Genomic DNA, 14,856 nt, shown 5'->3' on the forward strand with positions numbered 1-14,856 from the left:
TGGGCAAGGAGAACTTGGTGAGAGAGCAGGAGCATCAGGTAGGGAAACGGTGAGGGGAAAAGAGAAATGGCATAAGGATGGGGGATGTCAAGTTGGGCAAACATTGGGACGGGAGGAAGAGTACAAATGGGACAGGGAAAGGATGTGGGAGGTAGGACCAGGGATTGGGGGGCAAGACGAAGGTATTGTGGGACTCAGTGATCCCAGACAGGGAGGGGAGGAGGGGTGGCATGCGATGACGTTGGGAGGGCCTGGCAGGGACTAGAGGGGTGGGAGGACCTGCCCTATCTCCGCTCCCCTCCCTGACCTCATGCTGGTCCTCCCCTTCTCCTCCCCCTGCTCACTGCAGGCTCCCTCCTTCTTGCTGTCGCTGCTGAGATCGACAGTTGGGTCGCAGCTCAGTGAGCCCCTGCTGCAGGAAACAAGCAAGGGGACCTCCAGGGAGCTCAGGCTGCCGAGGCACGGTAGCCCTGCCCTATCTTGAGGACTCCCTTCCCAAGGTCAGGAACAGGGCAGGTGCAGAGGCACTGCAGTCGCCTGTTGCCCAGGTAAGGAACATAGCTCTGGGAAGAACAAGGGAAGAGCTGGGAGCAACGGGGTCTCTATCCTATCCCTACCCTAGAGGTGTAGCCGGAGAGCTCAGCTCGCAGGAGAGCCTCACAGAGCAGACTTTCTGTTAGGACAGAGGAAATGGGACCTCGAAATAGGGACTAGACTCCCTGCGGAGGGTGTGTCTGGAGAGATGGGTCAGCGTGTGGTGTGTGTGGGGGAAACGGGTGTGGGCACGTGGAGTGGGGGCTGTGGGTGCCAGGGTTTGGACAGGATCAGTGGGTGGCAGCAGGGTGGAGGTGGTTATCAGGAGGTAGGACTCAGCCGTGGTCAGACTTGGTGGGGGGGGCAGGCTAGAGGCTGAGCTAGGGGACAGCTGAAGCTCAGGAGGAAAGTGCTGGTGGAACCCCAAGTGCTCTGGTTGGAGCGGCTGAGCTAGAGCTCCAGGAAGGTGCCAGAGGGAGCCTCTCAGCATGTGGGTTGCAGGGTCTGGGAGGGAGGTCTGGGGGTCTTAAGCCTTTAGGAAATGTTGAAATGGAGCAGAGTCAGGATTCCCAGGTCTGGGAAGGGCACAGAGCCTGCGGGGAAGATCCGAAAACTTGTTCTTGGCTGAGAGCTCTGCACCCATGACTCACGGTTCAGTGGGGTTGGGCTGACTGAGAGATGCCTCCAGGGGCACAGGGGCTCCGTCTTCCTTCCGTCCCGGTTCCAGGCTCTCCCTGCTTCTGTCCGTCTAGCCCCCCCCCCCACGCCCCACTACACGTGACACGCCCTGGGTGGGGTGGGCGGGCCCCTTATCTCGCCTGGAAAGAATTTAATGGCTTGGAAACAACTGGAAATGGAACTGAGAGGAACTACTGGGAAGCAAGTCGGAAACACCACAGCTGCCGGCTGTCCGCTGTCCGCTTCCAGACCCCGCCCCCCACATCCCTGGCTCCCTCCTCCCCCCTCCTCTCTCTCTCTCCCTGCCTCCAATCCCTTGGGGACCTGGCACCTCAGTTCCTCAAACTCCTTTCCCTTTGAGTCCTGGTCACCCAGTGCAGCACCAGAACCTGCCTTGCTGTCCCTCATTGCCCCCTTAACTCTTCCACTGGGGGCCCAGAAATCCTTTCTCTTACTTTTTCTATTCCTCTGGCCCATTAGTTCCCCAGAATAAGGGACATCTGGATCCCCCAAATCTCTCATTCTTGGCACCTTCTTACCTCCTGGTTCCAGCCCAATATGTGGAACTCTCCCTCATCTCCCTCCTTTCTCTCATGGTCCTGGAATCCTTCTACTTTCACCCCTCATGTGGCAGGAGGGGCAGAGGGAGGCAGAGGGGTGGGGCCCAAATCCCCCATCTCTAGAACATCCCTCATGGAAGCCAGCCCTTCTCCACACCTCTTGGGACCAACAGTCCCTGATGAGCGAAGTGTCAAAGTTGGCCACCACATGAATACCAGGCAAGCTGAGTCACAGCTGGGATGATGCCCCCACCTCTGCCAGCCCTCCAAGTGTGGGGACAATGCCAAGGGTGTGCGGCCTCATCCCCCCTCCCCACCACAGAAAGGAGCCCCAGACAGCCATAGGGGGGTGATAAGGGGGAGATACAAGAGATATCCAAGTTCTTTCCTTTCCTAGTGCTGAGAGAAAAGGGGAATTCTTCCAAGAGTTGGAAGTGCGAAGCTGGAGGGGTGGCTGTGACAGAGCAGGAGAGAGGATGGGGAGGGAGACGCTGGGTCATGAACTATGGAGGCTACTCCTCTCCTCTCAGAATTGCCTCACTACTTTCCCAGTCCTCTCCTTCCTGTTACAAAGACTCTCTTCCCCTCTGCCCCAGCCTCGGGTAAGATGCAGGATCCAATGGCTGGGGTGGGTTCCAGACAACTCGCAAAGACCCCCGGGGCTGTGGGGCACCAGGAATCTCCTGCTTCCCCCTGGGGAAGGGCTTCCTCTTTGGTTCTCCTCACTCCACCTATGTTCTCTGACTCACACACTGCCCTCTGAGAACCATGAGAAATTGACTTTCTTAGGCATCACCCAATGAATGTGTGTGGAGGAAACACGAAGAGGAGATTGTGTGTGTGTGTCCATGCGTGCGCACCTCCGCACACACGTGTGCCTGCAAAATGCAGGCTAATTTGGATGGATGTGTGTATCTGTGTACCAGTGTGTTCATATTTGTATTTGTGGATGAGCACACACTTGGGTGTACTTGTATATGTCCGTGTATTTGTGTGTGCACACACCCCTTGGTTTGCATGGCCTTAGACAAAGTGTGAAAGTTTTTGAGGGTACCTCAGAACTCACCTTGTACCCAAGGCTACACTCCAAGCTCACAGGCTGAGGGGCCCAGGGCTTCTCCGGCCCTGCCTGCCAGACCTTTCTCCCTGGGCTTCTCCGGCCTCTTAATGCAGAAATGCTCTTTCCCTGGCATCCAGCTTTCCTTCCGTCTCTTCTGGGCTGGTAGCTGTGTGAAGGATGGCTGGTCGCCCTGAAACTCTTTTTTCCCAGACTCGGAAGAGAAGTTTCAGAGTAGCAAGCCAGGAAGTGTGTGTGTGTGTGTGTGTGTGTGTGTGTGTGTGTGTTAGGCATCCTCCCTTCTCTCCTCACCAGTCAGTGTTTTCACACTTGCCCTGCCTTCCTCTCTCTGCCTCTCTGGTCCCAAAGAACTGGGCAACCACCCACACCTCTGTTTAGCCCTTCACCCCAACTGAACCCTCCACATTCCACTGCTCACCACAGCCCCCTGTCCTGGCTCACCCTGAACACGTTTCTAACCCTGGTCTCCCTGTGCTCTCCAATCCTTGCCCCAAGGGGTCCCACGAACAAACACAGCTGGGCACCAGTCCCCAGATCAAGAAATAGGATATTCTTAGCACCTCAGAATTGCCCTGCCCTGCCCTGCCCCTGCTGTCACTACTCCTCCAGGAGCACCACACTTCTGACTTGTGACGGTACAGATTAGCGTAGTTTCTCCTCAAATTTCATATACATAGAATTTTTAAAAAAGATTTTGTTTATTTCAGGGAGGGAGAGAAAGAGAGCAAGCATGAGTGGGAGAGGGGGAGAGGTTCCCTGCTGAGTAGGGAACCAGACACGGGGCTCAATTCCAGGGCCCCAGGATTATGACTGGAGCCGAAAGCAGACACTGAACCTACTGAGCCACCCTGGTGCCCCCGTGTACATAGAATTTTACAGCATGTTCTCCTTTGTGTCTGGCCTCTTCTGCTCAACCCCTTATTGGTGAGATCCATCCCTGTTACTACAAAGTTGTGGTTTGTTCCCATTGCCTTATTTTATTTTGCTGTATGAATAAGCCACACTTCATTTCATCTATTCCACTGATGTGAGATATTTGGGTGGTTCCCAGACTGGGGCTATTAAGAGTAGTACTGCTATGGTGGGTATATTGCTGAGGGTGGGATGGGTGGATCCGAGTGTTAGCATATAGCTCTGGTAAATTTGGGGGGATCATGCTCAACACTTTTCCAAAGTGCTTGTTCTATCTGGCCCTGCCAGAATCCACACCTGGCCTTCTCTCTAGCCTGGCTTCTGCCTGAGCTGCTGTTTCTGTCCAACTTCCTGTCCCAGACACTGTCCGTGGTCCTAGCCCTGACCTTGGTCCTGTTATTTCCAGCCCTGATGCTATTCCTCAGCTTAAATTAAACTTTTCATTCACTCATATGGTCAGTATTTATCAAGCACCTAATACATGCTAGATGCAAGGATATGACAGCCAATAAAAAAATCGAGTGCTATGCTTGCCCTCATGGACCTTACAGTCAAGTGCATAAGATTGAGTATGGACAAGAAAGCATTAAAATAATCCCACCAATAAATATATAAGTATAAATTGTTATACATGCTACAGGTGGGAGTTATGTGACTCTTTTAAAAATCAGTCCTGTTACAGGACTCTTTGATATAACATGTTGGGGGACCTGGGCAGGAAAGGTTCCCTGAAGAAGCAATGTGAGGCTGAGATAGAAGAGGAGGTCATGAGGAAAGGGAAGAGCACTTCACACAGAGGGAGCACCATATACAAAAGCCTAGGATTGGGAAGGGCATGAGAGATGTAAGGTCCATGGGACTGGAGTGGAGAGAGGGAAGGAAGTATTGTGGGAGATGGGGTGGGAGAGGTCAGCAGGGGCCAGATGATGTAGGACTGTTTGTCAGTGTTTGAAGGGGATTTAGAAGGGAGACACTGGAGAGTTTTTAGGGGGAGTGGGACATCCTAGTTGCCTTTATGAGAATGTCAGGGGCAAGAGTAGAAGCAGAGGGACAAGCTAGGAGGCAAATGCAGTTGTGAAGCAAAAGCTAGGTGATGGCTTGAATTCTAACTCAAAGAGAGAAAGAGAAATAGGGAAATTAAAGAGATGTTTATGAGAAAGTAAGGGAAATATCACAAAATATGGTGGCATTGATGGGGGTTAGGTTCCTAGGTTGTAATGCTGGATGAATGGTGGGGCCGTGAGCTGCAGTGGAGAACACAGTGGAGGAGGGAAGGGATACAGGAAGGGTGGCCATGAGTTCATTTTCAGGTATGCTGAATTTGAGGTGCCCAAGAAGAGTTGCCAAGTAGGTAGTTGTATACATCACTTGGAGTTAAGAGGAGATGACCAGGCTAGTTTATAAATTGGGATATAGTTTGGAGATTAAAATCCTGGATCTGGGTGAAAGCACCTAGGTGAGTGACTAGAAAAGTAGGTCTTGACTTTAGCTGCACATAACAATCACCTGGGGTGTTTTTAAAAAATACTGGGTAAAATTCAGTGCTTCCATTACTCTAGGCACATTTCAGGTGTTTGAGATCCACATAGCCCTCCTCCTGGCTACTACACTGACAGCCGAATAGAAAAGGCTGTGAAATGGAAGATGTAGTCAGCGGTATCCAGCGATTTTTGAGACATGTTAAGGAAGATGAAGACAAATGTCTCTCAGATTTTGTGACACTGAAATCTTTGGGCAAGCTTAGGGAGAGCTGTCTGATAGGTTGAAAGGAGTTGGGGAAGCCATATGAGAGAGCACTGAGGTAAGCATGGGATGGGATATGGGGAATTGAAACAGTGAGTACAGATAAATCTTTGACAACTGAAGCCATGAAGTAGAGGAAGGAAATATGTGCTGGCTGGAGGGAGTATGAGATTAGGGAAGATTTTGGTTGTTGCTGTTCAGAGAGAAAGCAAGAGAGAGAGCATGAGCACGTGTGTATGCATGAGGGAGGGGGAAAGGGCAGAGGGAGAGAGAGAATCTCCAGCAGACCCAAAGCAGGCCTCGATCTCACAACCCTGAGATCATGATCTGAACTGAAATCAGGAGCTGGATGCCTAACTGACTGAGCCACCAGGTGCCCTGTTGTTGTTGTTTTTTAAGATAATACTTTCATATTATGAAATACACAAATCTAAAGTGTATAGCTCAATTAATCTTTGAATATGTATACATCTGTTTAACCACCACCCAGATCAAAGTGCAAAATATTTCTAGTGATCCTGTCTTCTTTTTTTAAAAAGAGTTCATTGTTTATGCACCACACCCAGAGCTCCAATACGTGCCCACCACCAGGCTTACCCAACCTCCCACCCCCCACACCCCCAAAACCCTCAGATTGTTTTTCAGAGTCCATGGTCTCTCATGGTTCTTCTCCCCCTCCAATTTCCCCCAACTCCCTTCTCCTCTTGCCTGTCTTGTTTTCGTTTGTTGTTTTGTTTTGCAGGGGATTCTTATTTTAGATTTTAATCCTCTCTCTCACTCTCAGTCAATATCTGTCTCTATCTCTCTCTCCCAACCCCACTACCTCCCAGAATTTCTCATACATCTTATCCCAGGTATGACTTGTATTCTTATTCTCTAAGTGGTGTCTCTAGATGACCAGAAGTGATCAATTCAATGAGTCCTAATGTATCCATCTCTTTTTTATGGTTAAGTTTTGTGTAAAATCTTTCATGGTTAAATTTTATGTGGTTAGGTTTTAAGAAATATTTGCTTACTCTAAGGTTGTAAAAATTTCTCCTATTTTTCTTCTATATGATTGTTCTGAAAGGTATTGCTTGGCCTTTCATAACTAGGTCCATTAGATTAACTTCAAATCAATTTCTATATGTGGACATAAGGTAGGAATAATTTTTTTTTTCATTTGGATCTTTCCTCATTTATCAAAAAGAGCATCTGTTTTCTTTTCTTTTCTTTTTTTTTCTAGTTTTATAGTTAAGTTGTTTTTTTATAATTTCATTAACAGATAATGTATTATTTGCTTCAGGGGTACAGGTCTGCGAATCATCAGTCTTAACACAATTCACATCACTCACCATAGCACATACCCTCCCCAATGTCCCTAACCCAGCCACCCTTCCCCTCCCACCCCCCACCCCTCCAGCAACCCTCAGTTTGTTTCCTGAGATTAAGAGTCTCTCATGGTTTGTCTCCCTCCCTGGTCCCATCTTGTTTCATTTTTTCCCTCCCTACCCCCCACAACACCCCATCCTCCCTCTCAAATTTCTCATATCAGAGAGATCATATGATAATTGTTTTTCTCTGATTGACTTATTTCGCTTAGCATAATATCCTCTAGTTCCATCCACATTGTTGCAAGCATCCATTCTCTTTTTAGTTGCAGTGCCACCTTTGTCATTTTATTAGATGACCACACATGTGTGGGTCTATATCTGGACACTATTCTGTTCTATTTATCTATCCTTGCACCTTTATCAGTTTCTATATTTGGTAATGTAAGCACTGAGGAAGAAGGATTTTCCCAAACAACAGGAGATACTTGAGCTCCTATAAAAGCTGACAGAAGGATTTAGTGGAGAGTGAGGGATTGAATAAAAGAAAGAGAGGGGATAGTCTTCACCTAAGAAGCTAGTAGGAGCTGGATGGCAGGTGCTTGTGGAAGGATTGGCCTTGTACACTCATTTGCTAATCCGTTTAACAAAAAGGTGTTGGGCAGCCCCTGTGTGTCAGACACGGACATACAGCAGTGCCAGGATAGACGAGGTCCCTGTTGTCACATTGGTGGTGGGAGAAAGAGAATAGACAAGGACCCACAGGAACAGGTGATTCATGCAACAATAAATGCCATGAAGAACATGGGCAGGATACTGCCACAGAGTAATGGAAGCCCATTCCCACATGGCACCAGGGAAGGTCTTGGGATGTAAGAAATGTGAGGTCACATTTAAACCAAGATGGAGCCAGTCATGAAAAGCATCCCAGACAGAACATACAGCTAAAAGGCTTAGAATGATGTAAGCTTGTAATATCTGTAGAACAAACAGTGTGGATGGAAAAATACAAACAAAAAAGTGGGAGGGGGGCAGGGAGCTGGGTAATCAAATAGCATCAGAAAGCAAGGTAGAGACCAAATTGGCCCAAGGAGGCTTTCCCTTAAGTTTGGGCTGAATGTGGAGTTTCCCATGCATAGGAGTTGATAGATTAGTCATGGGTGATGGAACTGTGGGTGTGTATATTGGGGGAGGTGGGGAGCTATCTTGTCTCCTTCTCTGTAAAGCTGCTCACATGTGCCCTCTCTCCCTGCAGCCTCCTGAGTGATGCCAGCCCAATGGTTCCTAATATCCAGACTGGTCCTCTTGGTACTGCTGGGCACAGTCAGAGCAGGCCCTTTCTCTCCACGGTCCAATGTGACACTCCCAGCCCCCCGGCCTCCTCCCCAGCCGGGGGGCCGCACAGTGGAGCCCGTTGGGGGAAGCCCCTCTTCTCGGCTTTATGAACACACCGTGGAAGGAGGGGAGAAGCAGGTGGTTTTTACCCACCGCATCAACCTGCCGCCTTCAGCCGGTTGTGGTTGTCCCCCGGGCACGGAGCCCCCAGTTCCTGCTTCAGAGGTACAGGCCTTGAAGGTCCGGCTAGAGATCCTGGAGGAGCTGGTGAAGGGGCTCAAGGAACAGTGCGCTGGGGGATGTTGTCCCGCTGCAGCCCAGGCTGGCACAGGTGGGTAGATGAGGGGAGAGGACACCAAAAAAGAGGAAGGTGGGGAAGTGGTTCAGGTTTAGGTGGGCATCACTTGTCCATAAAAGACCTTGGTATGAATTAGAAATAGCATCTCTTCTTTCCCTTTGGGGGTGGAGAGTGCAGCCCCCAAACTCAGAGAGAGAAGTCACTAGGCTCTGTGTCAGCACTTTCCTCCCCTGTCCCCAAGCATATGATAGGGCCTTGGGAGGCCACATATATTGACTAGAAGTACCTGGAAACAAAGATGACCTTATGAAATGAGCCCCGCCTTCCTGGAGGGGCTCATGCAGGGGAGCACCGCATGGGCTTCTTCCCCCTCCCCAGAGAGACTGAATCCTGCCTCTCCCTCTTACTCCAGGCCAGACAGATGTCCGCAGCCTCTGCAGTCTCCATGGCGTGTTTGACCTGAGCCGCTGTGCCTGCTCCTGCGAGTCAGGCTGGGGTGGGCCCACCTGCTCAGACCCCACAGGCGCTGGGGTGCCCCCCTCCACCCCACCCTCAGTCTCCGGGTCCTGCCCAGATGACTGCAACGATCAGGGTCGCTGTGTCCGCGGGCGCTGCGTGTGCTTCCCTGGTTACAGCGGCCCCAGCTGTGGCTGGCCCTCGTGCCCCGGGGACTGCAACGGCCGTGGGCGCTGCGTGCAAGGAGTATGCGTGTGCCGTGCTGGCTTCTCCGGGGACGACTGCAGCCAGCGCTCCTGCCCCCGGGGCTGCAGCCAGAGGGGGCGCTGCGAGGACGGGCGCTGCGTGTGCGACCCCGGCTACGCTGGCGAAGACTGTGGGAAGAGGAGCTGCCCCCGAGGCTGCAGCCAGAGGGGGCGCTGCGAGAACGGACGCTGCGTGTGCGACCCCGGCTATACTGGCGACGACTGCGGGGTGAGGAGCTGCCCACGGGGCTGCAGCCAGAGGGGGCGCTGCGAGGACGGGCGCTGCGTGTGCGACCCCGGCTACACCGGCGACGACTGCGGCTCGCGGAGCTGCCTGTGGGACTGTGGCGAGGGCGGGCGCTGCGTGGACGGCCGCTGCGTGTGCTGGCCCGGGTACGCGGGCGAGGACTGCAGCACCCGGACGTGCCCGCGGGACTGCCGGGGCCGCGGGCGCTGCGAGGACGGCGAGTGCATCTGCGACGCAGGGTACAGCGGGGACGACTGTGGAGTGCGCAGCTGCCCAGGCGACTGCAACCAAAGGGGCCGCTGCGAGGACGGCCGCTGCGTGTGCTGGCCGGGGTACACGGGGCCCGACTGCGGCTCGCGCGCCTGCCCCCGTGACTGTCGGGGCCGCGGGCGCTGCGAGAACGGCGTCTGCGTGTGCAACGCGGGCTATAGCGGCGAGGACTGCGGCGTGCGCAGCTGTCCCGGGGACTGTCGCGGCCGGGGCCGTTGCGAGAGTGGCCGCTGCGTGTGTTGGCCCGGGTACACAGGTCGGGACTGCGGCACGCGCGCCTGCCCTGGCGACTGTCGTGGGCGCGGGCGCTGCGTGGACGGCCGCTGCGTGTGCAACCCCGGCTTCGCGGGCGAGGACTGCGGGAGCCGTCGGTGCCCTGGGGACTGCCGCGGGCGGGGCCGCTGCGAGGATGGCGTGTGCGTGTGCAACGCGGGCTACGAGGGAGAGGACTGTGGCGTGCGCAGCTGCCCAGGAGGTTGCCACGGCCGCGGCCAGTGCCACGACGGGCGCTGCGTGTGTGACGATGACTACTCGGGAGAGGACTGCAGCATAAGGCGGTGCCCGCGCGACTGCAGTCAGCATGGCGTGTGCCAGGACGGCGTGTGCACCTGCTGGGAAGGTTATGCCGGCGAGGACTGCGGCCTCCGTACCTGCCCCTCCAACTGCCACCAGCGCGGCCGCTGTGAGGACGGGCGCTGCGTGTGCAACTCAGGCTACACCGGCCCCTCCTGCGCTACCCGCACCTGCCCAGCGGATTGCCGGGGCCGCGGGCGCTGCGTGCAGGGAGTGTGCGTGTGCCACGTGGGCTATAGCGGCGAGGATTGTGGGCAGGAAGAACCTCCCGCCAGCACCTGCCCTGGGGGCTGTGGGCCCCGGGAACTGTGCCGCGCTGGCCAGTGTGTATGCGTGGAGGGCTTTCGAGGACCTGACTGCGCCATTCAGATGTGCCCTGGGGACTGCCGTGGCAGGGGAGAGTGTCGTGAGGGCAGCTGCATCTGTCAAGAAGGTTATGCAGGGGAGGACTGCGGAGAAGGTGAGCAAGCAGCCTTTCCCAGTACCCTGGGAACCAGAGCCAGTGGGAAGGCCTGAGCCTGAGGCTTAGGAGCCCAGGCACCCGGAGGAAGAGGGAAGGAGGTGAATTATTGAGCAGTGGGGTGGAGGGGGAGGGATGTTTGTGTGGAGGTGGGCAGTCCAAGTAGCCAGAGAGCCGGTGTCCACTAGGGGCGGCAGAACCCCGGGGGCGCACCAGCAGGCAGGCCCTGCTTCAGATCTCTGATGAGCAGCTTGGGGGCTCCTTTAGTTGCTTTTCCAAAGATTCTGTGTTTCTGGAGATGGTGGTTGAGGTGGGGAGGTGAAGGAGACCACAAGGCCTGTTCAGGCCTCTGCCAGTTTTGCATCACCTCCAGAGAGGAGCAGGAACTGGGATCAATCTTGCAGTATGGTCTGAGTACTGGGGCCTCCCATGGTAGGGTTGGGGGATGGGGGCTGCCTTGGGCTAACCACATCTCGGTATCTCATTCTCCTGAACAGAGGTTCCAGCCATTGAGGGCATGAGGATGCATCTCCTAGAGGAGACAACAGTTCGGACAGAGTGGACCAGGGCTCCTGGCACTGTGGATGCCTATGAAATTCAGTTCATTCCCACGGTGAGAGCTAAGCTGCAGGAAGTTGGGTGGGCCAGACTCAGAGGGGAGAGAGTGCTCACCTCAAGCCAGAAGTTCTGGGTAGTCAGTGGCCGAGTCCAGACTGGCTAGACTCCTGAAGCTGCTGTGAAGGCCTCCTCATCCCACCCCACACTTGGTCCAGAAGGCCTGTGCAGCATCATTTCACGGCTGCTGGAATGACCTCTGGTGACCATGAGCTCTGTCCTTCCTGAGACTGTCCAGTCTGCTGCTGGTCATCACTGGTAGTTCTTTCTACCATCTAGAGCTGCCCCATTCTACATCTGTCCATTGGCCCTAGGTGGGCCCCCACCAGCGTCAGAATGTTGCCTTTGCTTTCCCCCACAGCTTCCGCCACAGGCTTTCAGGTATTTGGAGACATCGGCCATCTCCACACTCTTTGTTCTCTCCAGACCAACTCCCCTGCTCTCTTCACCCCTTTTCCCTAAGGCTTTGTTCTCTGAATTCTTCACATCCTGGGTTCCCTCCTCTAATGCCTCATGCTTTTTGCATTTGCCTCCAAAATGTGAGGGCAGACAGTCCAGTAGTTCTCCTGGCTAACTCGGAAGAGCCTGGCAGTTTTCTCAGAGTTGATGTGTATTAACTTGTGGTCACAAAAACTGTGAACTGTTTTGATCATATTTATTTTTTTAAGTGACTTTTATTATAAAAGTCATGTAGGCTCAGTATAGACACTGTAGAAAATATAAATGAGGAACAGAGAAAGAAAGAAAAAAATGACATTGGACTGTGTACACTTTTGTAGCCTAAATATAGGCCTTTACATGTGGCTCTGTTCAGTGTTATCTCTTTTGGTTTAGGCCAAGCTGTCTAGGCTGTTGCAATAATTTAAGTCTGTGAACTGGTTCTCCTGCCTCTATGTCATCAGTGCACTGCAAAGCATTCACTGTGTCTCCTTCCAAATTGCTTTTAAAATATTTGGGAGCACCCAAAGGACAAAGCCTTGTGGCCTTTCACTAGAGGCCCCCTTTTATGCAGATTGGGCTTTTATGATATGTTTGGCCTCCTAGTTCCCAATCATATGACATTTCTACTGTCTAACTCATGTTTTCTTGAATCTTCACACAAACATCACGGCTGATCTCCAAAACTCTGGAAGAATGAATAACTCTCAGGGCCTAAACCCTAGGAGGGCTCTAGGACAGAAGGAACAGCTCAGAGGTGCTGGCTGCCATCCCCACGCTAACTGGCCTGGTCATGCCAACTCTTCTTATTAGAGCCCCAAGACCAGACCCCTACTATGCTCTGTCTCTCCTCACTGGCTGGGAGAAGCAGAGGCAGAAGTCCCTACTTTGCAGCACAACCAATAGAGCTTGGGTTTTTTCCTTCTGTTAAAAAAAAGTTGTTTTTTGTTATAAAAATAATTTAATCACAAGACAAGAATTTGGCAACTAGTGAAAAAAACAAATAATTCTTGGCTGCTTCACACTAAAACAAGCACTGTTAACATTTTTAAGTGTTTCTCCCACTCTATTCTTCTGTGTGTATATTATTGACATAGTTCTGATCTTGAGAGGTTGGGACTTTTAAAAGGAACTTTCCCAAGAAACTTCAGGGAAAAAAGAATTAAAATAAACACTTGGGAGAGAAAGAGCATGCAAGGCAGCATTGTCCTCTGCTCTTAGTAGATAGGAACCCAACCTTGCGTGTTTCAAACTGTGTCTTCCCAGCCCAAACCCTAGGCTTCCTCCCTCTCCAGGTGCCAGGTGGGGTCTACTTGGCCCATGCCCAGCTCAGCTTATCTCTGGGTATGAGCCTCTGTCACATTCTGGGTTTTCTTCGAACCCGAATGTGGAATATACCCCTGTAAGATAGGTCCCCAGACAGCCCTTTTGCACTGCACCTTAGCCTGTGCTACTGGCCCTCCGACAGCTTTCTAAGCTTTCTGTGGCTGGCCCCTGGGATCATGCCTCCTGTCCTGGCCAGCTCACTCTGTCCATTTCTGGGGGCACAGAGTGTATTGGTAGCTGGCTGTCCTCTGGCACTGCCATCTTCTCAGAAGCCTATCTCCACCTAACCCTTTCCCTTTTCCAGAAGCATTTCTGTCTCAAAGCCCTGGCAAAGGGACACACCTAGTCACTGGAATGCTCTTCAGAACACGGAAGAGGAACATTCCTCCTTCTCCCTGACTCAGTGGTTCTCAAAGCATATTCCCTGCACCTGCAGCATGGGATTTACCTGGAAGCTTGTTACACATGCAGACCGCAGGACTCCAGTCCGAGCTACTGAATTAGGAGCTCTGTGACTGGAGCCCAGTAGCCTGAACTGTAACAAGTCCTCCAGGGGATTCTGCTACACCAGAAGCCTGAGGACCACTCAGTCAAGGAATGTTGCTATTTTGCAAAAAGTCTGGTTCCTCTCTGAATGTGAGAGGAAGCAAAAGGTAACTGAGGGTCAGTTGAAGAGGAGGATCAGGCACTCTGCAGCCTAGAACCTGGGCTGTGCCACACTTTCACTGGGACACAAGACCTCGTAGCCCCAGAAAAGTTTGTGTTTGGGGTCTGGTCTGAAAGAGGGAGGAGGGGGTGGTAAGCTCCAGAGCCCAACCAAGATGGTGCCCCCACCTGGAACCATGACATTGGTATGGAGAACGGGGTTAGAAACTCACCAAGAATAATTGGTGAAGCGGCAGAGCTGTCAGCAAGGGGAGCCACCATCTGCCTAGAGAGCCTGTCTCAGACCAGACAGACGACAGATATGGGACTTTGAGGGATTTGTTCCCAAATGGATCTTAGGAGAGAATAAGAGGTGACTAAAAGGCTCACGTACGTGGTCTGAGGGAAAAGGAGAACTCAAGATGGGCTTGTCTCCCTGGAAGAACCAGACATCATCAGGGAGCACCCAAGGGATGTGTATGTGGCGGGGGCGGGGGGTAGTTATGTGTGTCAGGTTGGGTTGGGGGCATAGGGGAGAGAGAACGAAAGAGAAAGTTCTGGCAAGGATGAGGACTTCACAGGCCTTCAGTTGAGACTCCTAGGCTGGACTATCCTAGGGTAGGGTGAGTAGGAGAGGAAGAGGGGGCCTGTGTGCCCAGGAAAACTTTTCAGCCAACAGAACTCTGACAAAGCTTTATTTCATCCTCAAGTCTACGTGGCCTCTCATCTGGTTTTATACTTTGGTATTTACTGTGTTGATTTCCCCACAATTTTCTTGGTTTAGGAGAGTACCTTTTGAAATTTCCATCCTACTTGGCTGAATGGAGGTGTCCCCATCACGGCCAACATAGCTAAGCAGAACAGAGCGTCCTTATTAGCTGTCCTAGCTAGACAGCCCAGTGAAATTCAGGGCAGTTAGACTGCTCGCAGATGTCCATCCCTCCTATTTCCCAGTGGCTGACCCTCCAAGAAGACCCTGCTGGAGCAGAGGCTGGCATATTCTTGGTGGGGTCATCATGGATAAATCATAATACCTTCAATGTGTCCTTGGAGGGTAGTCATTTGCTCACAGGCATGTATGGCTCAGAGATTTGGGGAGGGATTCGAGGCACCTTAAGATGTGGCCATACATT

The 14,856-nt window shown here is 52.5% G+C and overlaps 1 protein-coding gene across 11 annotated transcripts in view; it reads left to right on the top strand.

The window, feature by feature from the left end:
• The first annotated feature begins 384 nt into the window (after window positions 1–384).
• Window positions 385–14,856, top strand: part of TNXB (tenascin XB) — a 54,649-nt gene continuing 40,177 nt past the window's right edge. For all 11 annotated transcript variants that reach the window (XM_082732665.1, XM_082732668.1, XM_082732671.1 and 8 more), the window contains exons 1-4: window positions 385–548; window positions 8,071–8,481; window positions 8,861–10,699; window positions 11,197–11,312. In XM_082732665.1, the coding sequence (XP_082588791.1) occupies window positions 8,082–8,481; window positions 8,861–10,699; window positions 11,197–11,312 (2,355 nt within the window). In that variant the 5' untranslated portion in view covers window positions 385–548; window positions 8,071–8,081. The remainder of the gene's footprint in view (window positions 549–8,070; window positions 8,482–8,860; window positions 10,700–11,196; window positions 11,313–14,856) is intronic.

Source organism: Mustela nivalis, assembly GCF_964662115.1.
Source record: "Mustela nivalis genome assembly, chromosome: 5".
Lineage (NCBI taxonomy): Eukaryota > Metazoa > Chordata > Mammalia > Carnivora > Mustelidae > Mustela > Mustela nivalis.